The sequence below is a fragment of the Tenrec ecaudatus genome, chromosome 1, assembly GCF_050624435.1.
Source record: "Tenrec ecaudatus isolate mTenEca1 chromosome 1, mTenEca1.hap1, whole genome shotgun sequence".
Taxonomy (NCBI): domain Eukaryota; kingdom Metazoa; phylum Chordata; class Mammalia; order Afrosoricida; family Tenrecidae; genus Tenrec; species Tenrec ecaudatus.
In genome coordinates, this window is record NC_134530.1 from 10062658 (window position 1) to 10089694 (window position 27037).

The window sequence follows — 27037 nt, forward strand, 5'->3', positions numbered from 1 at the left end:
ATGGGGCTGTAAATCTTTATGGGAGCAGATGGCCTCATCTGTCACTTGGGGAGAGGCTGATGGGTTTGAACTGCTGACCTTTGGATTAACAGCCAGTTGCTTAACCCAAGGTGTCATCAGTGAGCCTTACTTGTTCACGAAGCCCAAGCTTCTACAACACACACATACATTTAGATGGGCACAATACACCCACACCTGTACCCACTGATAAAACATATGCTAGCACATAAACATCTACTCGCACACCCACACACATACCCTGCTCCACGCACACCCAGGTATGCACACGTACGCACCCTTCATTTCTGACTGTCGCCACTCACATTTATATACATACTCACTCCATGTCCACGCGGAGGACACCGACACCGACAAAATATAGATCCTCGGACACTCAACACACATGAAAAACACAAACTCACACACATTTAAGTGTGTACCCACATACCCACTGGCAAAACACAGATGGTTGCATACTCAACACCCGTACAATTGCACCCACATACACAAACATCTCCATTCACTCACCCGCAAATATACTCATGCTTGCCCTGTTAGGGATTACATTGTGTCCGGCCCGACACACACCAAATATGTGTCTAAACCCTAATCTCTGTTCCCGTCAATGGGGCGGTGCTTGGAAACAGGGGTCTTCTTTGATATGTTAGGGAGCGCTGGTGGTGTAGTGGGCTGCTAACTGCAAGGTCAGCAGTTCGAAACTTAGGAGACAGATGGGGCTTTCTACTCCTCTAAAGAGTTTGAGTCCTGGAAACAGGCAGTTCTACCCTGTCCTATATGGTCGCTATGAGTCAGCATCGACTTGATGGCAGTGTTCGGTTTTGTCTATTAATGAGCCTTACCAGGGCAGGGTGGGACCAAAAGCCAATCATCTCTGTGTCCCATTCTCAGATCCATGTACATTCGACAGAGACACGCACAAACTCACGCTGAGCCCTGTGTCCGGGCACACGCCCTCCATCAAGTCCACACAGGAACACACCCTCGCATCCTCACACACAACCGGAAGCAGGTGCACCGCCGGCCAGGATGTACAAGCCTGCAGCACACGGGTCCCACACCGGAGCGCACACGCGCACGCACACGCGCGCACAGCCCACCGACCGGCTCCGCAGTGCGGGCCCCGCCCCGCCCGGACCGGCGCGGCGGGAGGGGCCCGGGCATCGGGGGCGGGGCGCACCTGGACTCCGCCCCGGGGCGGGGCCGACGCAGCGTCCGGGCACCGAGGCCGCACCTGGTTCCGCGGCGGCGGCGGCAGTGGCGGCGGTGCTGGCGGAGGCCGAGCGGCGGGGCACGAGCGCGGCGGCGGCGGCGGCGCGAAGCGGGACGAGCGCGGCGGCGCAGCGCAGCCCGGCCGAACGCCGCAGCCCCGGCGGCGCCATGGTGGAGGCGGCGCCCCCCGGGCCCGGGCCGCTGCGGAGGACCTTCCTGGTGCCCGAGATCAAGTCACTGGACCAGTACGACTTCTCGCGGGCCAAGGCGGCGGCCAGCCTGGCGTGGGTGCTGCGGGCCGCGTTCGGGGGCGCAGGTACGGGGCCGCGCGGCAGGTGCGGGGGGCGGGGCGCGCCCGGAACAATAGCGCGGCCGCCGCTCCGGGCTCGCCGCCTCCGGCCCGCCTGGACTTTGCCCGCCGGGCGGCCGAGCGCCGTGGGGGTGGGGCAGGCGGCCCGGCCCCCAGGTGAGCGGCGGGTCTGCAGGCCGAGGGGTCCCCGGCCGGCGCGCGGCCTCCGGGCTCCCCCGGGCCTCCCCCCCAGACCCCGCCTCGCGTACTCCACCACGCGTCCCTGCCGCCCGGCCCCCGCCGGGACACACGCCCCGCGGGCCCGGCCTGCGCTGCGGGCGCCTCCCGGCAGCTCCGGGGCTCCAGCGCCTCCGGGGGCCCCGGGCCGAGCGGCCTCCGGCAGGTGTGAGCCATCGCTTGCTTCATTTACGCGAGAAGGCCGGCGAGCCCGGGAGAAGGGAGAGGGTTGGCCCAAGATCACCTGGGGCTGATCGCGGTTCCCGGTCCTTGCGCCGCGGGAAGCAGGGCCTTCCGCCCCGGGCAGATTCTCCCCGCCCTTCTGCAGACCCCTCGGTCTGCTCTGGGCCGCCCTGATGAGGACGGGGAGGGGGTCCGGGATTAGAGGCCCTGGACGCCTGCTACCAGAGCTGGCAGCGCAGGCAGGCCGGTGGGGTTAATTACGGTCTGGGCTTTCCTGGGAGGCGGTGGGGGTGGGGTTGGGGGGCCGCCCTGCCCACCCACTGGGCCTGGCACCAGCTGGGTACAGTCCCTTCCCCCTCCCGTGACCCTCCCAGATCAACCTGTTCTGGGTGTGGGTCTCGGTGACAGCGGTCCAGCCTCTGGATCCGCCCGAGCCTGTTCCTTACTCTTGATCCTAGATTCGCTCCACTGCCGCCTTCCATGTGGGCCCCACTTTGGGGCCTCTCCCGTCCCCCACCCGGGATCTGCTCAAGAAGGAAAAGGGCATGAGTGGGACCCAGAACCGCCCCAGCCCCTCACATCCCAGGTGCCAGAAGGCTGGACTTGGGAGTCATATGCTGCCTTTGCGTGCTAACCCTCCCAGAGCATGGTTTCAGTTCTCCGAGCTTCCGGTTTCCCCTCTTCCTGGGAAACCCTAGTTCCGGTCTTGACTCAAGTTTGTGGATGTGTGGGGGGCACCCATGTGTTCGGGCATGGAAGGGATGCCGACTAGAAATCCCTGTGTTCTGTCTGCGAGGAGCTGTGCTGCATGCGATCCGATCATGGTCGGCAGTTCGAAACCACCAGCAGCTCTTGGACAAAGCCTAGGCTTTCTACTCCCATAAACAGTCCCTTAAACCCACAGCGGGTCGCTGTGCCGCCAGCATTGACTCGATGGCAGCGAGTTTGCTCTCAGACCAAACCAAAAAACCAAACTCACTCAAAACAGATGCCCTCATTTGCAGCTGCGAGTTTGGCTGTAATTATCAGTAATAACATCAATATTATTCCAATATTAACATTGTGGCCAGAGCCACATTTCCTGACCCCCCTGTCTTGCTGGTTTGGTTCACACTGACCTAGCAGCATCCACACCCCACTGTCATGTCTCAGGTAGCTGTCATTCCCCTGTGGGCCCAGTCCAAACTGCCCTCCTCTCACCTACTCTAAACAGGGGACTGGAGAAGGAAGACAGTGAGGGCAGAGCCCTGGGAGGGTGGTGACAGGCTGGTCCTAGGTGCTGAGGCTGTAGAGGGGAGGAGGGGGACGGACCGATTATCTCTGCTTAGAGGGCTAAGCTGCTTAGCGTGATCAGTGCCTGGGCATCCCGAGAAGGAAATCCCTGAAATCGCCATGGGAGGGAGGAGAAGGCTCCCCAAGAGAAAGGGCCTTGAAGGAGACTTAGGAGTTTGCCAGGGGAAGGAGACTGAATGTAAAGGAGTCCTGGGGGTGGCGTCGCAGGAGGTTCTTGGAGAACATACTGATAGATGCCCGTTCCCCTCCTCCTCCTCCTCCTCCTCCTCCTCCTCCTCCTCCTCCTCCTCCTCCTCCTCCTCCTCCTCCTCCTCCTCCTAGTCTCTCCCTGCTGCTTCCCATGCAGGCAGGCCCCACCCCTCACCTCCCCTACACACACACACCCCTCTGAGAAAGAAAAGGCATTGTGAGGAGCACTCCAGGCTGCACATCCCAGGTGGTGAGGTGCTAGAGGACTGGCCTTACTTTGGGAGGGACTGGAAGCTGTGCGTGGGGATGTGATAAGCACCCAGGAATGAGGAGGCTGGGCAGGAATGCGGGCAGGTGGACTCAGAGATGGTTCTGGGAAGTCGAGGGAAGCGGGTTTCAGGTCTGCTCACCTAGCCGGCTTGACTCTTAGGACCTGGGTCTTCTCATCTGTGGAGAGGGAGGGGGTAAGGCTCAGAAGAGGGAAGGCATGCAAGGTCAGGGCACAAGTCAGTGTGAGCTGTGTAGTCCAGGGCACGCCTGGGCACTGCCAGGTGGCTGGCCTGGCTCCCGGGGTCCAGTGAGCATATGAGAAACATGCCAGATCCTGGAGACTTAGCCAAAGAGAGGAGAGTAAAATGTTCCATTCATGACGTCTCCGATTGATTTCATGTAGAAGTGATGACCGCTTGGGTGTAAACACCCTATTCCTGTGGAGTGGATTCCGGCTCAAAGAACTGCCGCTTGTGATCTTTATGAGAGTAGACTGCCACGTCTTACTTCCTCAGAGCAGCTGGGGGTTCAGACTGCAGACTTTGGGGGTTAGCAGCCAAGCACTTAACCAGTGCACCAGCAGGGCCCTCTCCTTGGAGCATCTCCCCAAACCCACTGCCATCAAGTTGATTCCAATTCATTGTGACCCTGCAGGACAGGGTAGACCTACCTCTGTGGGTTTCTCAGACTGTAGCTCTTTACAGGAGTAGAAAGCCTCATCTTTCTTCCGCAGAGCGGCTGCTGGTTTCAAACTGCCGGCCTTGCGGGTAGCAGCCCAATATATAATTCTTAGGCTGCACCAGGGCTCCGCCACTTGGAGTATAATGGGCTTTAAAAAAATATGTTCCTAAATTAATTTCACTTGCTGCTTTCTCTTTTTCGCTATTTTTAATGTAGAAAAAACAACAACCCCAGCTGGGGCTCCCGTTCTATTTCTGTTAGCGCTGGTGGACAGGAAATGCCTGGTCAACACTCAGTGGTATAGCGCAGTGGGTTCCACCCGGGAGCAATTTTGCCCCAGAGAGAACATGGGTCATGCCTGCAACACGGCCTAGAAATGAGCACCATCGGGGATCCCCCTTGGCTGGGGTCTTAGCGGGAGCAGATGGCCAGGTCTGTCTTCTGTGGTTCCACTGGGCTGGTTTGAACCACCAAAGTGTAGGTTAGTGGCCAAGAGCAAACCATGTGCCCCAGGGACACCCCCCGCCCCCAAGTATGGTGTCGCTTCAGGTGGTTGCTGTGGTGTGGACTCCGTCTCTGGCAACCCCACGTGTCCAGAGCAGCACTGCGAGGCTGTGACCTTTGGAAATGGATAGCCAGAACTTTCTTCCCAGGCACCCTCCCAGGGTGGGTCTGGACCACCGACCTCCTGGCTTGTCGTTGTGTGGGTGAGCCATTGACACCGCCCTATGGTTCAGTCAGGACCTCCGAGGATTGCCGTGGCGACACACCCCGGGTGGGTGTCTTCACACACAGCAAAGGGACTCTCGAACCTCCGGAGGCCAGAAATAGAAACTCGGGGTGGCAGCAGCACAGGTGCCCCCTGAAGGGTTTTAGGGGAGGATCCTGGTCTCTCCCAACTTCTGGTGGCCTCAGGCTGTCCTTGGTCTGGGGTGGTATCACTCCTCTCTGCCTCAGTGTCCCCAGTCTCGCTTTTGTCCCCCCACCCCCTCTCGCTGTCTCTTCTGCAAAGATAGCACTCATAGATATTGGATGGGAGTCCCTGGTGGTGGTGGGGCGCCCACTTAACTCCTGACCAACATCGTGGGGGTTTGAATCATCCCAGAGGCCCTTGTAGGAATGTCCTGGTGATCTGCCTCTGTCCGAGCACAGCAGTGGGAAAGCCTGGGGCGTGCAGTTCTGTTCTGACACATGCGGGATCCCTGGAAACCAGAATCTGCCGTACGGCAGCTGGCATGTGCCAGACGAAGACCCTCCCTACTCCAGAATGAGCTCGTTTGAACTCAGCTGCGCGCGCATCTCTCCAAACCAAATCAGGGGCCCAGGGGTGAAGATTTTAGCATTGTTTTTGACATGTGGTCAGAATTCAGCCCAGCATAGTCACGGGAAGTCATCTCAGATAAGCCAAGGCACTCAGATAAGCCACCGGGAGCCCACATCAAAGGGCCTCATGATGTGGCCCTGAGGACTTGGCTGCCCGGGTGAGAAAGCCTGGAGACTCAGGAGGAGGAAGTCTGGAAGGAGGGAGTTTCAGGCACAGAGCCCAAGATCTAAGCCCACAAGTGTGCCTCAGCCGGTCACTGCTGGCCTTGGGTAGGCAGGCTAGGAGTGGGGGCTGCGTTGAGCTGGAGAAGGAAGTGGTCTGTAGGCAGCAGTGGGGGGGCACAGGGGAGGTCAGGAGCGATCTTGGGGTGTAGGGAAGGAGCCTATGGAAAGAATGCTAGAGCCCAGGAGCCCTGGGACCTCAAGGGCTAGAGTGGGGTCTCGGGGATGGATGTGAAGAGGGTGACTTGGGGAAGGATGGGGGAGTCACGTTTAAAGACAAAAAAATCGTTTTGGGGGGGCTTGTACAATTCTTATCACAATCCATACATACATTCATTGTGTTAAGCACATATGTACATTTGTTGCCATCATCATTCTCAAAACATTTGCCTTTTACTTGAGCCCTTAATAGGGGCTCCTCATTTCCTGCCTCCCTCATGAACCCTTCATCATTCATATATTATTATTATTTTGTCATATATTACATTGTCAAACGCCTTCCTCCGCCTTCTCTGCTGTCCATCCTCCAGGGAGGAGGCTATACGTAGATTCTTGTCATAGGTTCCTCCATTCTACCCCACATTCCCTCCACCTTCCAGGCATCGCCACTCTCGCCACTGGTCCTGAAGGGGTCATCCGCCCCGGATTCCCTGTGTTTCCAGTTGCTATCTGTACCAATGTACATCCTCTGGTCTAGCCAGATTTGTAACGTAGAATTGGGATCATGATAGTGGGTGCAGTGGGGGTGGGGGGGAGCATTTAAGAACTCCTTATTTTCTGGTCTGGCAGCAGGTGCTCCGGACGGGTGAGTCCTATGGAGTCACCATTTTCCCTCGAGTCCCTGCAGTCTTTTCAAAGACTTTTTAAAGGCACAGAACCCTTCTTTGAAATAGACCGTCCTCACCACTTACTACCTTGGTAGCCCCACTGTGCCAGAGCAGAACTTGGCTCCGTAGGGTTTTCAGGCCTGCGGCATTTGGGATGCTGATTGCCAGGCCTTCCGCTCCACGGCACCTCTGGGTGGGTTTTGAGTCTCCAGCCTTTCGGTTAACACCAGGGACTCCTTTCAAACCTACATCGAGCCTCAATAGATAACACAGCTGTTCTTCTGGGAGCAGCAGGAGGACCAGGAGCCTCCCACCCCCAGGGCAGGTCTCCCTGTCAGATCAAGTCCCCTGTTCCCTTCAGGGCAGTGTTGGCCTCCGTCCCCTTCTCCGAATCAGCCTGGCAGCTCCTATGTTTGTGCATGTCCTCAGTGCTGGGTCCTGCTTGGCCCTCTGCCACCCACCTGCCCATTGCTTCCCCCAGTGGGGCCTCCTCCCTTTTCCTCCCTGCCCTGCTCACTCAGGGCTGCCATGGCTGCCTCTCTGGTATGCCCGGCCAGCTCTCCTAGCCCCAAGGCCTCCCTGTTCAGCTTCAACCCACTGCCTGGCTGCTCCATCTTCTCCCCTCAGATCCCAGATCCAACAAGCCTTGGGTGCCTCCCTCTCTCCACTTTCTCAAGTCAGGTTGCAGGCTCAGCACCCCCTAACCCCCCTGAAGTGTGCTAGGGTCCTGCCTGAGAACCTGACCTTTCCCAGGGTGCCTACCCCCATGCCTCCAGCAGCCCGAGGCGAGAGCCGGATGATGGTGGGATGGTCAGGCCTGAGGGTGAGCCCCACCTCATCCTTGGCCATCCTGCGGTGTGGCCTCTGGTGGGATGCTTTCCTTCTCAGTGCCTCAGTTTCCTCATCCGGAAGCCAATTAACAATTGGCCCTGAGCTCCTTCCAGAATCGTGGTGGAGGCTCAAATGGGGCCACACTCGGGGGTGACTCAGTTTGTTATGGTCACTGCTTTTTCCCCTTCGCAATCAAGCGTTTGAGTCAGAGACCCGCAGGGCAGCAAAGGCTTGTGAAGCTTCTTGGACCAAACGGCCTTATATTTGCCCTTAAGAGCAGTGGTGGGTTTGAACTGCTCAGCTGGTCGTGGCTCAGCGCTTAACCCATTGGTTACCAGGGCCTCTATGAGTCCCAGTGGACCGCAGGGCAGGGAGTTTTGAGTTTTTTTGGTTCCAAGTATTTGGGGAGGCAGGTCTGGCCTCTCCCCTTTAAGGCGCTCTTCCAGCTGGCCACGGGGTTACCCTGGGGCCCAGTACAGCTGCTCTGTTCCCTCCCTCCCCGCAATGCCCTCCCCACTTTGCTGTTTCAGTCCAGGTGCTACTTTCCCAGCCCGGGCACCCACCCGTGTCAGGGCCCTTGGGACCGTGTGTTCAGGGAGGGTCTCGGGTAGAGCTAGGGGTTCTGCAGTGCCCCTGACTGGCCCGGCTCCTCTCTGCCCCTCACAGAGCACGTGCCCCCGGAGCTGTGGGAACCCTTTTACACCGACCAGTATGCGCAGGAGCACGTGAAGCCCCCCGTCACGCGGCTGCTGCTCTCGGCCGAGCTCTACTGCAGAGCCTGGCGCCAGGCGCTGCCGCAGCTGGAGACTCCCCCCAGCCCCTCGGCGCTGCTGGCGCTGCTGGCGCGGAAGGGCTCCGTGCCCGCCCTGCCCGAGCGCCCCGTGTGCGAAGCTGACCTGCGCCACCAGCCCATCCTTATGGTAGGCCCCGCCCCCTGATTTAGCTCCGCCCCAGTTCATGCCCACCTAGGCCTGGCTCCACCCCTCAACCACCCTATCTTGAGACCTAACTTCTCCAGTGCTCCACCCACCAGATTTGGCTCCTCCCCTAAAGGTATCACCCCTAAAAGTTCTATCCACTCCTAAGCTTAGTATTTGGCTGCAAGGCCCACCACCAAGCTTGTCTCTTCTGGCACCTTTATCCTAGTTCCTTCCCTTGGCTCCACCCACTGACCCCACCCCTGAGGTTTCGGCCGCCAGCCCTGCCCACTCCTGCCGTGCGCCCTCAATGGAGCTCCGCCCCCTCATTCTTGCCACGCCCACTCTAGTGCCACCCTCCAGGCCACGCCCACTCTAGTACCACCCTCCCAGTCCCTACCATTCTATGCTCCGCCCACCTCAGCCCCACCCTCTCCTAGACTTACTTGCACCTGCCCAGCTTTCTCCTTCCTGTCCCCGCCCACTCGTCCCACCTGGCCAGCCTAGCACTGCCCTCTCCTTTCTGCCACGCCCACTCTGGGCCCGCCCTCTCCCCCTGCTCCACCTATCCCGGCCTCACTCCCAGCCCTTGTTGCAGGGTGCCCACCTAGCTGTCATTGACGCCCTCATGGTTGCCTTCGCCTTTGAATGGACGAAGACGCTGCCTGGCACGTTGGCTCTGGGCAGCTTGGAGCACAAGCTCCTCCTCTGGGTGGACTCGGTAGGTAGGGCCTGCTTGGGGTAAGGCTGGGCCAGGGCCCCCCCAGTGGCTGAGCGCTGACTTGTGCTGCCCTCTAGACCGTCCGGCGCCTGCAGGAAAAGACGGAGCAGGAAGCAGTCCAGCGTGCCTCACCGGCAGCCCCCGCCGACGGGGTGGCCCCAGCGCAGCCCTCGGTGAGCTGGAGGGGAAGACAGGCTAGGGGCTGGGTGGGCAGGGCGGGCTGTGCCTTGCACCCTTCCTGCAGTGGGTGGGCTGCCGGCCGGTGACTGTCTCTTTCTCTCTCTCTTTGTGCCCCCCTCCCCCTGCACCCCCCTTGCTCTCCTGTTTGCCTCTCGGGTCTCAGTGCCCCACACGCTGGTACTGGAAGCTGGTTCCTGTAAGTGGGCTGCCTGTCCACCCTGTCGGCCTGCCCCTCGTGTTGCTGTGTGTCTGTTTGCCTGCCTGTTAGAGCCCTCTCCTGCCAACCGCCAGCAATGAGCAAAGGAGGGCAGACCCAAACCCCAGGGAACAGAAAGACCCCTGTTGACCAAGGAAAGGGTGGCTTCCCCCTCACTAACTGGTGGGGTGTGGAGGACGCTCCCTCCACCTTAGTCAAGAGAGAAGAACTACATCCTGACTCCCTTAACTCTTCCCTGTTAGCCTCTGCCCCCTAGCCAAGTGGGGAGACCCCCCAGCCCATCAGACCTCAGGCATGGTGACCCTAGGGGGCATGTGGGAAGATATCCTCCAGCCAAGAGAAAGACTCTAAAACCCAGAAGATGGGAGAGGACCCTCCTTAACTGAGAGCCTAGTCCCCTGTGGGACTCGGACCAGTACTTGTGACTCCCCCAGTGGGGAGGGTGTCCCCACCTCTGCTCTTGCCTTCTCCACCCATCCTGGGCCTGGGGTGGGGGTCCTCTCCTGCCTACCTGCTTCCCATGCGTCTTCATCCTAAGCTGGGCGCCTGGTCTTTTGTGGGAGGGGTGCCTGCATGGGGGCGCTGCTCTGGGGGGGTCCCCACAGCCAGCCGGAGCATAGATAGGCAGCTGGACAGCCAGGGCTCAGGTCAGATGTCAGGGACATCCCCCCCCCCGCAGGTGGGCTTGGGGGCCCAGCAAGTCAGCACCCTCTCCTGCCCGGCTGACGGCTGCTCCTCTCCCCCCAGCACGCAATTGCCTTCTGTTTGAAGGAGTCGGGGAGCAAACCCCCTATGGTAACGTATCCCCCGCCCCGGGGTCCCAGGCATCCCCGCCCCCAGCCCTCTGCTGCTGGCCTGGCTGCACTCAGGCACCACTTCTGCCTCTCGCTGCTGCCCCTCCCCCGCTCCAGGCTGGCCCCCTACTCTGGCTCTGGGACCCGAGGCTCTCCCCACCCGGCCTGCATGACTTCTGACCTAAGGGGCCAGACTTCCCGCTGACCTGGCCCTACTACTCCCACCCACATGCAGATCCGGTACCGCAAGGACCGGGCCGTGGCCCGACGGGCTCCCTGCTTTCCCACGGTGACTGGCCTCCAGGACCTGGCCAGTGGGGCCGCACTGGCAGCTACCATCCACTGCTACTGTCCCCAGCTGTTGCGACTGGAAGGTGAGTCAGACCCGGCACTGGGAGCCGGTGGCCCACGACCCAGGAGCCAGGCCTCTGTCTTCCGAACAGTTCTCCAAGCTCACCCGGGGCAGGACGGTGGGGTGGGTCCCATGGGCCTTCCAGAGACCTTGCCCTTCTTCTGATGAGTCACGTGGCCTTGTATGAGGTGCCTCCCACTTTTGAGCTTCCTGGGGTTCAGCCCCTGGACAGCTCCCCACCCCTCAGGGGTGAACAGTAAGCTTCATCAGTCCATTATAGCTGGAGTGGCTATTGCCTCCCCTGGAGGGCTGTGGACAGTCAGGAGCAACATTCCTGGGGTGGGGACTTGAATTGAGGCCCCCGGAAGCTAGCTCCGGGGGTTGGCATGCCCACAGTGGGGAGAGCAGGTGCCGAGGTCCAGGGGTACAGTCTCGTGGACTCACTGAGGGATGTCTGGCTTGGAGGAGATTCTCTATGGGTGGAGGCCGTTGGTGTCTTTGCTGCTGGGCCCTGGTGCCCCTCCTGTCCCTAAAGTCAGGAACCTTGGCTTCTTGTCCCCCAGAGGTCTGCCTCAAGGACCCCATGTCGGTGGCCGACAGCCTGTATAACCTGCAGCTGGTGCAGGATTTCTGCGCCTCCCGCCTTCCCCGTGGGTGCCCGCTGTCCCTGGAGGACCTGCTCTACGTACCCCCACCCCTCAAGGTGAAGCCACCGTGGGGCCAGAGGGGCCAAGGCGGGTGTCCTAGGCTGGGGTGCCTGGCGGCTGACCCTGGCCGGCTCTGCCTGCAGGTCAACCTGGTGGTGCTGCTGGCGGAGATGTTCACGTGCTTTGAGGTGCTGAGACCTGACTTTGTGCAGCCCATGGCCCTGCCTGATGGGCACGGTGAGGCCTGGTCTAGGGACAGGAGGCGGGGAGGCATGTGTGTGGGCAGCCTGCCTGGCCAAGTCTGAACACCTTCTCTGTTCACAGCCACCTCGCCCCGAGCCTCCCCGCCTCAGAACCGCAGTGGTGGCAGGTACAGTTCCCCCTCCTGCTTCTTCCCTGGGCTGCAGAGAGGGGTAGGGTGGGGGTGGGGCATCCCTGGGCTAACTGGCATCTCTTGGCAGTTCTCCCGTCTTCAATTTCCGCCACCCACTCCTGTCACCCGGTGGCCCTCAGTCCCCACTCCGCGGATCCACAGGTGAGCTGGGGGGGACACCCCACCCAATCAGAGACGGGTTCCCCCAGAGCCTCCTCCTGACCCTGCATGGTCTGGTCTGAGCAGAACACACAATACCCCATCAGTGACTTGTCCAATGACACTGCTGTCCCGCCTCCTCAGGCTCCCTGCAGTCCTCACCGTCCATGTCCCATATGGAGGCCCTGGGCAAAGTCTGGAACCGCCAGCTCAGGTGAGCGCTGCTGTGGGTGGGCAGGGTGGGCGGGGTGGGTCTGAGGCACACCCCAGGGGCTGACCCCTCCCTCGGCCACCCAGCCGTCCCCTTTCCCAGGCTGTGTCGTTCAGCACCCCCTTTGGCCTGGACAGCGACGTGGACGTTGTCATGGGAGACCCTGTCCTGCTCCGCTCGGTCAGCTCGGATAGCCTGGGGCCGCCCCGCCCCACACAGCCCCCACCGGAGCCCGGAGACCTGCCCACCATTGAAGAGGCCCTGCAGATTATCCACAGCGCCGAGCCCCGGCTGCTCCCCGATGGGGCGGCAGACGGCAGCTTCTACCTCCACTCCCCCGAGGGCCCCTCGAAGCCGCTGAGCTCCTCCTACCCCTCGGAGGGGCTCCCCAAGGCCCCCATCTATTTGCCCCACCCCGAGGGCCCCTGCCCAGCCGGGGAGGTTTTAAAACCCCTGGCCCCCTCGGAGGGGTCCCCGAAGGCAGTGGCCTCGTCCCCAGCGGCCACCAACTCGGAAGTCAAGATGACCAGCTTTGCCGAGCGCAAGAAGCAGCTGGTGAAGGCGGAAGCTGAGGCAGGTGGGGGCTCCCCAGGGACGCCCCCAGCGGCCCCCGAGGCCCTGAGCTCAGAGATGAGCGAGCTGGGTGCCCGGCTGGAGGAGAAGCGGCGCGCCATCGAGGCTCAGAAGCGGCGCATCGAGGCCATCTTCGCCAAGCACCGCCAGCGCCTGGGCAAGAGCGCCTTCCTGCAGGTGCAGCCCCGAGAGACAGCTGGCCCTGCTGCCACCACCGAGGACGCTGCCCCAGGGGAGGCTGACGGGGTTCCTGGTGGGGAGCGGCCGGCAGGCGAGGGCCAGGGCGAGCCCTCCCCTCGGCCCAAGGCCGTGACCTTCTCGCCAGAGCTGGGGGCGCCGCCCCCCGAGGGCCTGGGCGAGTACAACCGGGCGGTCAGCAAACTGAGCGCCGCGCTGAACTCGCTGCAGCGAGACATGCAGAGACTCACGGACCAGCAGCAGCGGCTTCTGGTGCCACACGAGGCTCCCGCACCCGCCTCACCGCCTGCAGCCTGGGTCATCCCTGGTCCAACGACAGGCCCCAAAGCTGCGTCCCCCAGCCCCACTCGTCGAGCCTCCATGCCCCGTCGCAGCTCTGCGCCAGGCCCCAGCTTGGCACCACGCAGCCCCAAACACGCTCGGCCAGCAGAGCTGCGGCTGGCGCCCCTGACGAGGGTGCTCACACCCCCCAATGATGTTGACAGCCTCCCCCACCTGCGCAAGTTCTCGCCGAGCCAGGTGCCCGTGCAGACACGGTCCTCCATCCTCCTGGCTGAGGGCACACCACCCGAGCAGCCTGCCAGCCGGCCCGGCCTCATTGAGATCCCGCTGGGCAGCCTGGAAGGGCCCTCAGTGGAGGATGAGGGAGAAGGGAGCCCCCCAGGGGCTGAGGACTCTCTGGAGGAAGAGGGATCTTCGGAGGGAGAGCCCAGGACTGGGCTGGGCTTCTTCTATAAGGTGAGGGGGGCAGGGGTCCGGATGCCCATTGGTTGGGGTGAGTGGGTGCTGCACCAGTGGTTGGGTGGTGTCTCAGTTCCTCAGGGCTGCTGAAACAGAAATACAAATGGGTGGCCTGTCCCTAACAGATGGTAGGGCTTTACTGAGGGACTGGGTGCACGGGTGGGTGGGTGGGTGGGTAGGATAGGTGATATGGGGTGTGGATGGACCTGGGGAGCTGGACCACTGAATTCAGAGGGCTTTACTGATGGATGGCCGGCCAAGTAGATGTTTGGACAAGATGAGCTGATGGACAGATAGGTGGAGTGGACAGATAGGTGGCCAGGTGGGTGGATAGACAAATGGCTAAGGGAATGAACCAACATATCAGTCATAGGAGAGCAAATGGGTGGATGAGTGAGTAACTGGGTAGGTGTATGGATTAACGAGTGGGTGACTGGGTTGATGGATCTATTAGGGAGTGAGGAGGTGGGTGGGTGGGTGGACACGGCTATAAGGATGGTTGGATGGATAGGACTGGACTGGTAGATGAGTGTGTAACTGGATGGATGGCAGATGGGTGAACGGGCAGACGGATGGATATGTGAGTAGGTAGGTAGACAGTGTGGACAGACAGGATGTGGGGTGGTCTGATGGACAGATAGATAAGGTGGGTCAGTAGAGAGCATGATGGGGAGATGGATGGACTAATGGTTGGTCACATAGACAGGGCTGGGTAGATGGACAGGTGGGTGATGGATAGATGGACAGTGGATGGACAAACATGAGTATGGTCTTCTAAATATCCCCACCCCCTGCCTGTCCTGCCCCTGCCCCATGTCCACTCACCCCCCATTCTCTTGGCCCCCCAGCCCGAACCACTGACATCTCTCACCTGGGCACCTACGGTCACCATCTCACTGCTTCGTACTGCCCCCCATCCCGTTTTCCCACTGAGCTGGGAGTGGGAGTGGCTTGTGGGAAAGGCAAGCATGGCCCTTGCTACGCCCCTGTTTACATTCTTTGTCCCTCACTTTTAGCAAGAAACTGATTCTTCTCTCCAGGGGCCCTGGGCCCACCCTCCCAGGCTCTCCTACAGGCCCTACTTGGCTTCTGACCTCAGGGCCTTTGCACGTGCTGTTTCCTGTGCTGGGAATACTTTCTTTGCCCCCGCTCCTGGACACAGTCAGGTTCTTGTCCTGCCGGAGGCCTGCTTCCTCCAGGAAACCTCCCTTGGTGCCCGGGATGAGGACAGTCCCTCTCCCAGAGTGCCTGGCAGTGCCCAGTGCTTCTCTTGGCCATCTTCCTCAGTTTCTCTGTGGGTTAAGACGTTGTGTGAGCAGCACCAGCTTCACCCCAGTGCCCAGCATAGGGCTGCCCGTCAATTGGGCCAGTGGCCCCTGAATGGATGACCCCACTCCTGGTGACCCTGCGTGTGCCGGTCTAGAACTGCACCCCGTGGGTTTTCTGGGGTGGTGGATTTTTTTGGTTTTTTCTTCTCCAAAGGAGGTTGCCACACCTTCCTTCCGAGGCATGTCCAGGTAGACTTGAAGCTTCACACTCTGGGGTAGCCACTACAGGCATCAGCTCTGTGCACCACCCAGCTCCCTTCTGTGGCCCAGCACCCAGAGTAGGGCTCTGCACCCACCCTCACAGTCGCCGTCAAGTTTCAGACCCTGCCCCTGCCCGAGGAAGGCTGTGCTGTGGGCGGGGTCCTGCCCTGTAATCTTCACAGAATGCAGAGCCCTGGGGTCAGCAGAGAATGGGTGGTCTGCCTCTGTAAGGCTGGGCCACGGGAGGGTGGCCTCTGACCGGGCGCCTGTCCCCAGGGGGAAGACAAGCCCGAGGACGAGATGGCGCAGAAGCGGGCCAGCCTGCTGGAGCGGCAGCAGCGGCGGGCGGAGGAGGCCAGGCGGCGGAAGCAGTGGCAAGAGGCCGAGAAGGAGCTGCGGAAGGAGACGGCTGTCCGGTGAGGCGGAGACCGGGCCTGGGCGTCCTGAGCGCTGGTGGCCCCCCCGGCCTGTCTGATCGCCCCTTCATACTGCAGGCTAGCCCAGGAGGAGGCGGCACCCCCGGCTCCCTCGGCCCCCACAGCCCCTGTGGCCCCCGCAGGCCGGGCCACAGGCGAGGAGGAGGTGAGCACCCGGCGAGGGGAGTTCACGAGGCTGGAGTATGAGCGCCGGGCCCAGCTGAAGCTGATGGACGATCTGGACAAGGTGCTGCGGCCCTGGGCGGGGGCTGGACGGCCGAGCCGAGGTGGGCGGCGAGGGCCCCGGCCTCGCTCGGGGTGCTGCGATGACTCTGCCCTGGCCCGCAGCCCCGCCCGAGGCCTGCTGGGTGAGCATTGCAGGGGCAGGGGTGTGTGCGCGGGGAGGTCTGTTCCAGACTTGGTGGGGGCCCTGTGTGTGTGTGAGAGAGCTTACAGGAGGTGGCTCGGTGGGTTCTGACGTACATTCATGGCTTGGTGGCAGAGACCCCTCAGTTATGTGTGGGGTGAGGGGCATGGCCTGCTGGGCACATCTCTCCCTTGTACTCGGTGTTCAGAGTCCCTGGGTGGTGTAGATGGTGACCTCCTTCCAAAACCAGCCCCTAACAGCCCGGTGGTTGGAGTTCTGTTCTGATACCGTGGGGTGGGGGTGGTCCTGAGTTGTGGCAAGTTTTAGCAGGGGTTCAGTGGGGTGAGGGGGTCTTGGGTAGGACTGGCCATGAGCCTCCTCTAGAGCTTGATGGGCCAGGCCCCCTTGGGCACTTGTGGGGCTGAGAGTTCAGGTGGGGGCTGACCAGTGCTTTTGCTCCAGGCTCCAGGCTCAGCAAGGTCTACTCCCAGTCTACCTTGTCACTGTCAACGGTGGCCAACGAGGCCCCCAATAATCTTGGTGTGAAGAGACCCACGTCTCGGTGAGTGAGCCCCAGAAGTCTTATTGTGTATGCTCGCATCCGTGTCTGTGTAAAGTGGTGCGTGTGGGTGTGCACGAGCCCGTGAGGAGCTTCAGTGTCTATGCATGTGTAAGTACGAGTGTGTGAGGTGTGCACGCGTGCCCCTGAGGACCGCTGAGTGTGCGTGGAGTGCCGAAGCGTGCGCCCTGTACGTTGACTTGGGGGTGTGCGCCCTGTACGTGTACAGCCCCTCCCAGGCCTCCCTCTTGGCAGTCATCTGGGCTCGCCCCTTTCCTGTTCTCATCCCATGTTGAGAGCCTCCCACCCCCAGCTGACCCCTACCCTGGCCACCTCCTCTCTCCCTCCTCACAGGGCTCCCTCCCCGTCTGGCCTCATGTCCCCCAGTCGCCTGCCTGGCAGCCGAGAGCGAGACTGGGAGAACGGCAGCAATGCCTCGTCCCCGGCGTCGGTGCCCGAGTACACAGGTAGGGGGCACTCCAGGTAGCTAGTGGGCTCTCCATGTCCCCAGGCCCTGCCTGCTGACCTCTCCTGCCCCCCAGGCCCCAGGCTCTACAAGGAGCCCAGCGCCAAGTCCAACAAGTTCATCATCCACAACGCCCTGTCGCACTGCTGCCTGGCGGGCAAGGTGAACGAGCCGCAGAAGAACCGAATCCTCGAGGTGGGCCGGGCGGCGGGGCGGGGCAGGGTGGGGCTGGCTGCTCAGAGCCCACGTCACCAGGTGGCCCTTGCTGACACTGCTCCCCTCGACCCCCCACCCCTTCAGGAGATTGAGAAGAGCAAGGCCAACCACTTCCTGATCCTCTTCCGAGACTCCAGCTGCCAGTTCCGGGCGCTCTACACGTTGTCCGGGGAGACGGAGGAGCTGTCGAGGTTGACCGGCTATGGCCCGAGGACCGTCACGCCTGCCATGGTGGAGGGCATCTACAAGTACAACTCGGACCGCAAGCGCTTCACGCAGATCCCCGCCAAGACCATGTCCATGAGCGTGGACGCCTTCACCATCCAAGGACACCTCTGGCAGAGCAAAAAGCCCACCACGCCCAAGAAGGGAGGCGGCACCCCCAAATAGCCCCTTCCTGCCGGGGGACAGCTGGCATTCCCGGGTCCTGCCTGTTTCCGACCTTGTCTGCGTGGGGGCTGGGGTCTGCAACCCCCCGCCCCCAGTCTATCTTGTCCTGGGGCCGGGGGCTGAGCTGGGAGGTGCAGGGGCTCGGTGCTCAGCTCAGCCCCTCTGGCCTCCTTGAATAAAATAATTTAAAGAGTAGTCGGTTTCAAGTTTCCAGGCTGGCTGGGGTTCCTCCCCCCCCCCCCCAGCCCTCTCTGGTTCCTGCACTTGCACCTGTTCCAGGCTCTCCCTATTTCCTGCTAGGCCTCCCTGTCAGCCCTTCCCACCTTTACTCCACCCCTCCCTGCTTCATTTCACCTCTTCTCCCCCCCACACACAAACACTTATGTGCCCCTCCCCCACCTACGCACACCCTCTCATTACCCCCTCCCCAGCTGCTGGCACTGGTTGCCACATTGATCCAGGGCCAGGTTTTAACCGGACCCACGCCAGTGTCTCTGGTTGCATCCTTGGCATGGCCACTGGACACCTCACACATCGGCACCACCACAGCCGGGAGACGGGCCCAGAGCATGGCTGTCCTGTGGTCAGGTGGCCTGGGGCAGCTTCCCTGACCCATCCAGGCCTGGCCATCTTCCTTGTCCTTCCCACCCACAAGCCCTGTAAGCTCCCGGGGGAAATCAGATTATGCTGCCACTCCATGCCTGGGACTGCTGGGAGCCTAATGACTCCTGGAGCTTCGGCCTCAGGCCACACCCGGCCGAGCCTCGCAGCAGCTTAGCCTCCTGGCCTGCCTCCAGCCTCGACCCCCTGGGGGCTGGGCACCCTGACTTCCCACAGCTGAGCTCTGGCCAGCCCCGCCAAAACTGGGGTGCTCTGCCAACCTTCTGGGGGCTGGTGGCTTGCGCCCTCGGAGAAGTGTTTGCTGAGGAGCTGGGCGTGGGGGGAGGCCCAGGCTCTGGCCTCGCAGAGCTTCTGGAAGGAACTGCCTTGGGCAGCCAAGGACCTGGTGGCTCAGAGTCTAGAACTGGCTCTGTGGGTAGGGTGGGGGTGGGGCCTGTAGCCTGGCTCCATGCCCGGCCGCCCCACCCCTGGCCCCAGCCAATCTCTGGAGGGGGGAGGGGGAAGGCAGTCTGGCTTGTGGCCAGGTTGCTACTGAGCGGGCAGTCCCCACGGGCACCTGGGCAGCAGGAAGGAGGCCCAGACTGACGTACAAACACAGGCTTTATTGGGGGAATGGAGCTAGTCATCTTTCAGGCTCCCAAACACAGCAGCAGGCACACTCTGTTGCTCCAGCCGCACCTCTGGGGGGGCGGGAGAGATGGCAGTCACCATGGGAAGGCTCCGGCATTCACCCCACTCCCACCCCAACCCGCACGCCCCTCACCCACCGTTGGGTTCCAGGTCCATCTCATCGTCCTCATCCTCCTCCCCCAGCTCGATCTCCTCGGGGTTGGCCTGCTGGGCCAGCTCCGCCAACTCCTCCCGGGACGCATCGCTCCTGGCAGGGGAGGTTAGGACAGGGCCACACAGCTTGTCAGCACCAGCCCCCACACCCTCTACTGTACCCCTGCATCTCCTGGGGGCCCCACACCTCACCTCACAAAGAGGATCTTGCTCTGGGCCCGAGAGGGTTGGTCCCGCTCAGCCTCTGCTGCCAGCTGCTCTGCCCGCTGCTCCAGCAGCTTCATGTCGTCCATACCACTCTGCCCAGGGGCCAAGTCCGACACTGTGGGCAGACGGTGTTCAGACAGAGCCGAGGCAAGCCTCCCCACATCACTCAGGGCTGCTGCCCAGCCACCTACCTCTCCATGCACGTACCCGCCCACCTCTCCACCCACTCCATCCATCTAACCAACCAACCATCCATCATCAACCCATCTAGCCACTCACTCATGGATCCTTCTACTCATCCATGTACCAACCTATCCCCCGCCACTAATCCATTCATGCATATACCAACCTGTCCAACTCCCCATCCACCTAGTACCCACCCTCCCTGCCAGCCCTTTGCTGCTACCCACAGGGCGGGCCTGGCAGAGGAAGGATGCGGGCAGTCTGGTGTGCCAGGGGCTGAGGCCCGCCACTACTCACCGGTGCCCGTGGCACTGCCCGACACCTTGAGCATCTGCGAGGCCATGAAGTTGACCTGGGTGTTGTAGGTGGCCTGCACACTGCGCCGAATGCGCAGCATCTCCCGGATCGTGTCGTCATTGCCGTGACGGACCTCAAACTCCTTCCACGTCTGCCAGAACGCCCCGGTCGTCTGCGAGCGGGTGAGAGGCGTGTGAGCCATGCCCGGTGGCCCACCAGCCTGCCTGCTCTCCTGGCTCCCTACCCGGGAGGCCCTGCACCTACCCGGGGGTCGCAGATCTGGGAGCAGAAGCTGTAGATGGCGCGGGCGCGGTCTATCTCACCCAGCTTGCACTCCATATCGGCGAACCGCAGGCACATCTCCCGGGCATGTTCGTCGGATAGCACCTGGGCGCAGGGCACAGGAGGGGAGTTGGCCTGGCCCTGGCTTCCAGAAAGCTCCCCACCCTGTTCCCCTAGGCCTGACCCGACCCCGCACCTCAATAGCCTTCTGGTAGATGCTGCGGGTGTGGGTGACGCCGTAGATCTCGGCGGCCCGCTTGATGTAGATGTTGAACATGTCATACTGCTGGGCAGGCTCCACGGCCCGAGTGGCACGCTCATACACGGCCATGGCGTGCCGCGCCAGGCCCCACTCCTCCTCCAGCTGGGCGTACAGCAGGTACAGCGCTGCAGGGGTCAGGGGTCGGCTGTCAGGGGACCCGGTCGGGCCAAGGTCCCGCGCCCCACCCGTCCGCACCCGGCCCTCACTCTTGGCGTATTTCGGAGGGCAGCCGTCCAGCGCCTGCTCAAAGAGGTCCCGTGCCCGCTCCAGCTTGCGGCCCCCATAGCGGGCAATGAACTTGGTCAGGTAGGTGCTCCAGATGTCCGAGACGTTGGGCCACTTGAACAGCGAGATGCCGCGCTCGTATGCCTGTCCAAGGAGCCGCCAGTCACGGGTGAGCACGCACAGGGGCCCTGGGATGCTCTGCAGAGGTAGCCTGCCCCCCCCCCCCCCGCGGCCCAGCTAACGCCCCTCCCCACAGCCCTGTCTTCCTCAGCAGAACACCAGGACCAAGGACGGTGGGTGGGGCGGGCAGCAGCTGATGCACTGGGTGGTGAAGGCTGTGCCCGGCTCTGTGCCCGGAGGAGGGACAGGAGGCGGCTCTCCACCCCTACAACCTCCTGTGCAAGCACTCGGCTTCGTGGGGGCAGCGCAGCCCCTCCCACACGCGCTCTTCCTGGACGGACAAGCAAGGTGGCAGGAGTCCACCACACGCGCGCCCACCCCGATACACTGGGTGGGGTTCCTGTCCACCCGACACACACACACACACGCACACACACACGCACACACACGTGTGGGCGTGGGCAGGGCAGAGGCGCGGCTGCACCTTGAAGCTCTCCTCGAAGTACTTGTGCTCCTCCAGGAACATGGCGTAGTTGATGACAATCTGGGGCGTGGCGATGCGCAGGTCCAGGATGCGGTCGTACACGGCCTTGGTGGACTGGGAGGGGCGGGGGGGGGTCAGCACAGCCTGGGAAGCCACCACTTGCACCACCACCCACCCTGCCCTGAGCCACTGTGGAGGCTCACCTGGAAGGTGCCCAGGCTCTCCTCCAGGTCTGCCAGCATCGACCACACCTTCAGGGACTTGTACACGCGGTTCTGCACTGGCTCCGAGCCGTCGAAGTACTCGGCCCGGCGGGCGGGCAGCGCTGTGGCTTTCTGCAGGGACGGGGCATGGGAGGGGGTGCTCAAGCTGGCTGCCCCACCCCGTGGACCCCTAGCCCCCCGCCGGGGCCCCGTCCCCGGGCCACACCCGCAGCAGCCGCAACGCCTGCTCGTAGTTCTCGTGGCGGAGCTCCAGCTCGCCACACTCACACCACACGCTGGCCAGGTCGTCCACCTGCTTGAAGTTCACCTTCGTGGCCTTCTCTAGGATGACCCGGGCCTGCGGGACAGAGCTGGCTGAGGCCTGCCCACCCCGCCAGCCTCCTCCAGGGCCCGCTTCGACACCCACGCCCAGCCTACCGCTTGTCCCCTGGGCCCTCCGGCCAGGCCTGTCTGGGTACCCTCACAGGTACAAGTGCGCTTCCACTACCCAGCCACGAGTGCCCCGCCACCCCCAGGTATACTTCCACCCCCCACAAGCACCCACCCGAACCCACGGGCACCCAGCATCAACACAGCCAGACCATTGTGTACATCCCCAGCATCCACACTCACACATACACCCACACGGACACACTCCACACCCCGGCCCAAAGATACTTTGAAAAGCTTGTGGAAAACTGGAATTACAAGTTAGTGGAATTCACCACGTACTTTTATACACAGGCTTCTGAGGTATGAGTACCCTGCACACACCCGCCTATGCACACAGCCCCATGCACGTATGCAAACCAAGAGCCACAGACCCCCTCACACACACCAAACAAATACAACCCCGCACACCACATGCCCGTGGGAGCTTGTGTGCACGCACGGGTGTGCACACAAGCACACACACGCGCGTGCAAACGCACACCGGGCACTCACATCGTCCAGCTGCCCGTTGTCCTCGTAGAACTTGGCGAAGGAAACCCACAGCGTGTGGGGCTTGCCCGTGGCCTTGAAGGGGTCCACCGTCTGCACGGCCTCCGTGTACGTGTTGATGATCTGGGGGGGTGAGGGGGGGAGTGGTCACCGGTGCTGGGGCAGGGGGCGGGGGAGTGGACCGGCTGTGGGGCGGGGAGGGGCTCACGCACCTCTCGGGGGCGGCCCTGGTGCAGGGCCACGCGCTTGTGCCACTCGTGCACGTGGTGGGGGTTCTGGCGCAGCAGGACGCTGTTGAGCAGCAGCGGCCGCCGGCTGATGAGCTGCTCAAAGCGGGCCAGGCGCAGCTCCAGGTCCACGTCGTCTGGGCGGGAGGGCGGCTGAGGACCTGGGCCCCCACATCCCACCCTCCTCTGCTGCCCCCTGCAGCCCCGCCCCATGGTCCACCCTCAACGGCTGCCCCCACCACGACCCCGCCCCGGCTCACCCTCCTCTTCGCGCCCCAGCTCGGACGTGGTCTCCATCTTGGCGGCAATCATGCTCTCTTCGAACTGGGCGTAGCTGTCGAACACCTGGGTGAAGTCGCGCACGGTCATCACCGTGCGGATGGCCTCCTCGTACACGTCCCGGGCCTGCGGGGGGGGTGGGGGGGGGAAGAGGGGGATGAGCGGGCGGCTGGCCAATGGTGGGTGGGGCGAGACCCCTGTGCTGCCCAGGAACCCGCAGTGTGACCTGACCCACGGCCCAGCCTGCAGGATCCTGCCCTCGCACTCCCAGTGCCCCCCTGCCTCTACTTCCACTCTCCTTTTCCCTGTGCCCTCGAGCAGTCAGTCCGGCCCAGCAACAAGGATAAAACAAAAACGCCAGCCACCGAGGGAGGGGCCTCAGGTCAGGCACCTGCTTGGCACCAACACGCCATCTCACTGATGCCCAGCACAGGACGACCCCCACCCCCACCCCACTTGCCAAAGGGGAAGCCAGCCTCAAAAAAGAGAGTGAGAAGCTTGTCCCAGCCTAGGGCAGACCCTGAACAGTGACGCTGACGTTGGGGATTCCACGGCAGGCTCCCTCGCTCTCCCCACTTTCTGGAGAGCCAGCGTGCCCTGGGCGCTCACGTGTGTGTCCACGGCAGACTGAGGGCTGTGCTGGAGGGAGCTGCACCCTGCCCACCTTCTCGAAGTGGCCGCTGCGGATGTAGTAGTTGGCCAGCGAACACCAGAGCTTGCCCAGCTGGTCGGTGAAGCGGGTGAGGCCCCCGCGGATGATGGCATCCACGCTAAGGGACTGAACCTTGTCCGGGTTCTGAGAGATGAGGTCACACAGCTCATGCCACAGCTGCAGGGAGAGGTCAGGGGTCTCAGTGCTGCGCTGCTGGCCCGCAGCCCCACCCGCCCAGCCCTCAGCCCCGCCCGCCCACGGCCCACCTGGTAGTTGGACTTGCCGGCTTTGGACACGAAGCGCTCGTCATTGACCACGGTGGCCAGGCGTTGAGCGGCCTCATCTAGCCGGTCGCTCGACTTGAGGTACTCGATGTATTCCTCTGCGCTCTCGGGGCTCAGCTAGGGGGTGGGGGTACCACAGACCATCAGTGGGGCCGGGGCAATATGGCCAGACCCCCTGCCCTTCAACCTAGCTTGAACAGCCTGTCTCAGCCCCCAGTATCCTGCCTTATCCAATGACCCCCCCTCCTTGGCTACAGTGGTCAGAGCCTCATCTGATCTGTTCAGTCTGTTCACACTGCTCCAGCCTGGGCTGCCTCAGCCCACCCCAGTTCTGCCAGGCCATCCTGGCCATCCTGGGGGAGCCTTTTGGCCCGGGTGGGGTGTAATGACTTCTGGACATAACACAGCCTTTCTGCGCTTGGGTAACTGCACTCCAGCCCTGCCCATTAGGGCCCAGCTCTCCGATTCCTGTGGCCACTGCTTTACTCCGGAATTTCAAGCTCCGTGTGGCCCACTCACTCTGCATCCTGTCCTCAGCACCCATCTCAGCGCTTGGCGTAGAGCACCCTGCTAGTGTGGGGCCAACTGAGCCCCGGGTGCCCCGCCTGGTCAGAGGGGAGCAGTTCCAGGGGGGTTTCAGGGCTGTGACCTTTCAGGAGCAGATCACCGGGGTCAGAGTTGGACCAGCAATATCGCTGGGGGTAGGGTGGGGTGAGGCGGTGGTGATGCTGTTTGAATTGCTGACCTTTAGGTTAGTGATATAGTGTAAGCACTTGGCTGCTAACCGAAAACCAGCAGTTACTCCACAGGCGAAAGACGGGGCTGTGTGCTCCTGCAGAGTGCATCTTGGAAACTCCATGGAGCAGTTCTAGTCTGTCCCATAGGGTCACTAGCGGCTAGGGTTGGCTTGGAGTCGAGCTGTTAGCAAGTTTTGGGAAGCCAGCAAGTGAACGACTTGGGTAGACACCGGCCCGTTGCGTGGCATCCCTTTCCCACATCCCGTGTGGCAGGTGGCATGCTCCCCCTGCACTTGGTGCCTGCCCCACCAAGCTCACCTTGAGGAAGCGGCGGTAGCCTCGCACGGCCGTCTCCGGCAGCGGGTAGGAGCGCAGGAAGCGCAGGTACAGGGGCCAGATCCGTGAGTGCTGTGTGATGGGCAGGGCCCGGAGGGCACGATCAAAGGTGCGGCGGGTGTGAGTGATGCGGCCCTGGTCCATCAGGAATTGGCAGTAATCGAGCCACAGCCGGGGCATCTGCAGGCACAGGGGAGAGGCAGTGTCGAACTATAGGCCCTGCGGGCTCTGGCCAAAGATGCCAAGCACCTCCCGGGCAGGCCAAGCCTGCTGCTTCTAGGGGTACACAGCAGACCTGCCCTTACAGAGCTGGGTCTGGTCCTAACAGCGCTGAGCCCTCCCCCAACAACCTGACCACCAGGGCCCTTCCCTGCGCTGTGGAGGCCCCGCCTCCCACCTTGTGCATGAACACAAAGGCCCTCTCGTGGCAGTTGTTGACATCTTCATAAGCGGGGTCGGTCACACAGCGGTGCTTCACCTGGGCCCGGCGTGCCTTCAAGTACCGATACCAGAGCTTGTAGCTGGCAGGATAGGGGAGACACATGCCATCTGATTGGTCAGTTTTATGGATCCCTCTAAGACCTTTCACCCTGCTTCAGGGTAGATGGGGCTGGGGGTGGGCAAGTCTCAGCAATGGGAGGGGGGTGGGGTCTAGGACATCAGGAAAGGTGCAGTGATGTGTTGGGCACCCCCCCCCCCCCCCCGGCATTGGTTAGAGGGTAATCGCCAGGCACCTGCAACGGGGGCAGGTTTGCATGTGTGTCATTGTTCCCACCTGCAGGGCAGCAGCTTGAGGGCTCGCTCATACAGCTGATTCAGCTTGGGCTTCGGGGCGCCCTGCTTGAACTCAATGTAGCGGAGCCAGCACTTGACAGAGAATGGGTTCCGCATGATCTCCTCCTCATAGGGGAGGTCCTCTTCCTCCTGCCGGGGGATGGGCCAGGGAGAACAGGCCTCGCCTCAGCGTCTCAACGCAAAACCACTCCAATCAACTAGGGTCCAAACTCCAGACCTCCCCCTGCCCCCCGGGTCCCACTGGCCACTGTCAGAGTCAGGTCACTAGATGCCCAGGCACCAAGGCTCTGCTGAAGATTTTCACTCAGCAGAATCTACTGCCCACGGCCTAAACCAGGCATCCTCAAACTGTGGCCCACAGGCCACATGCGGCCCGCCGAGGACATTTATCCAGCCCGCCAGGTGTTTTTGCCCAGTTTTGTTTTCTACTTCAAAATAAGATATGTGCAGTGTGCATAGGAATTTGTTCATAGGTTTTTTTTTTAACACTATAGTCTGGCCCTCCAACGGGTCTGATGGACAGTGAACTGGCCCCGTTTAAAAAGTTTGAGGACCCCTGGCCTAAGCAATCAGGCTTCAGACCAGGCATGTGATGGCCACCCTGGTCCTGCTGTCCCGCCTCTTCCCCGGGCTGCACTTCTTTTCAAGTAGGCTCTTGGACCCTGATGATCCCATCTCTACTGAACACCAGGCCAGGATGACCAAAAGGACTTTGACTATCAGCGATCTCAGGTCCAGACACCCAGTCGTTGGCCTCTCAGGCTCCCACCTGCCATGATGGAGCTCCAGAACATGGCTACGAGACTTCTGCCTCGGGAGGAAAGCTCTGAGTCTCTAACAGTGGCCCCAAGGATCTGATGAAGAAGCCGCTAGGCCTCTCTCAAGTCTTCGGGTCTTCAAGATCTCCCTGGCCACTGCCTGCCCCAGCTCTATCTCGCATGCACATCGACACGCGCCTTTCTCCTGAGCGCAAACGCTTGGGACCAGACCTAGAGTAAAACGTCAAGCCTTCACAGAAACCAGACAGCAACCCGGGCCTGCGGGTCTCCCTTTCAATACTGTGATCCCCACAGTTGCCCCGCCCCCTCCCGCTGCGCGGCCCCGCCCCCCCATCTGCCCTGACCCAGGAATCCAAGGCTTTAATTTCGACGGTAGCCAGAGCTACCAGCCACCAGAACTCGCGCTCCGACACCAGACTTTACTGCTGGTCAGCTTGGTGCGGAGATCAAGCTCAGGGCTTTCGTCAGCTAGGGTGCCTCCGTGCTCCGACCGACATAGCTCTGGCCTAGATCCTCCGGGGGTCAGGTTCAGATCCCACCGCGGCATCCAGATCCCCCCACGGCCACGCAGTCCACCCCCGGCCCCGCCGCAAACTCACGAAGACGAGGTCTGGCCGCTCGGGCCGCGAAACGCGCGCCATCACCACCATCTTTCCCGTAGCTTCCTGTACAGGCGAAGTCGCGCGCTGATGACGTCGACCGTTGGAGACCCGCCCCCTGAACCAGAGACCGCCTCCG

General features: G+C 62.0%; 2 protein-coding genes across 3 annotated transcripts; one reads left to right on the top strand and one right to left on the bottom strand.

The window, feature by feature from the left end:
* The first annotated feature begins 1398 nt into the window (after nt 1-1398).
* Nucleotides 1399-17785, top strand: CAMSAP3 (calmodulin regulated spectrin associated protein family member 3). Of its 2 annotated transcripts, XM_075536160.1 has the most exons (19): nt 1399-1546; nt 8242-8495; nt 9091-9213; nt 9291-9386; nt 9557-9589; nt 10358-10405; nt 10640-10778; nt 11320-11459; nt 11547-11640; nt 11728-11773; nt 11865-11938; nt 12080-12149; nt 12233-13655; nt 15464-15603; nt 15682-15971; nt 16433-16532; nt 16884-16996; nt 17072-17190; nt 17296-17785. In XM_075536160.1, exons 1-19 carry the CDS (start codon nt 1399-1401, stop codon nt 17599-17601), a joined length of 3756 nt encoding a protein of 1251 aa, XP_075392275.1. In that variant the 3' UTR covers nt 17602-17785. The 2 variants fall into 2 exon arrangements, with proteins under 2 accessions (XP_075392275.1, XP_075392276.1); XM_075536161.1 differs by lacking the exons at nt 9557-9589; nt 10358-10405.
* A 1019-nt stretch (nt 17786-18804) lies between these two features.
* XAB2 (XPA binding protein 2) lies at nt 18805-26987 on the bottom strand. The gene is made up of 19 exons (XM_075545993.1): nt 26899-26987; nt 25501-25649; nt 25123-25246; nt 24708-24905; nt 23635-23769; nt 23381-23545; nt 22698-22842; nt 22423-22574; nt 22214-22333; nt 21495-21626; nt 21269-21400; nt 21066-21179; nt 20443-20605; nt 20171-20361; nt 19957-20079; nt 19693-19864; nt 19198-19327; nt 18990-19099; nt 18805-18902 (listed from the first exon to the last, which is right to left on the bottom strand). Exons 1-19 carry the CDS (start codon nt 26947-26949, stop codon nt 18841-18843), a joined length of 2568 nt encoding a protein of 855 aa, XP_075402108.1. The 5' UTR covers nt 26950-26987; the 3' UTR covers nt 18805-18840.
* Nucleotides 26988-27037: the final 50 nt, after the last annotated feature.

Coding starts and splice junctions, on each gene's coding strand:
- XAB2 (XM_075545993.1), bottom strand. CDS start 26,949: ATGGTGGTGATGGCGCGCGTTTCGCGGCCCGAGCGGCCAGACCTCGTC. Junction 25,247..25,500: donor CTCAAGCTGCTGCCCTGCAG/GTGGGAACAATG, acceptor CTATCCTGCCAG/CTACAAGCTCTGGTATCGGT. Junction 18,903..18,989: donor GATGGACCTGGAACCCAACG/GTGGGTGAGGGG, acceptor CCGCCCCCCCAG/AGGTGCGGCTGGAGCAACAG.
- CAMSAP3 (XM_075536160.1), top strand. CDS start 1,399: ATGGTGGAGGCGGCGCCCCCCGGGCCCGGGCCGCTGCGGAGGACCTTC. Junction 11,641..11,727: donor GGCCCTGCCTGATGGGCACG/GTGAGGCCTGGT, acceptor CTCTGTTCACAG/CCACCTCGCCCCGAGCCTCC. Junction 13,656..15,463: donor GGCTGGGCTTCTTCTATAAG/GTGAGGGGGGCA, acceptor GCCTGTCCCCAG/GGGGAAGACAAGCCCGAGGA.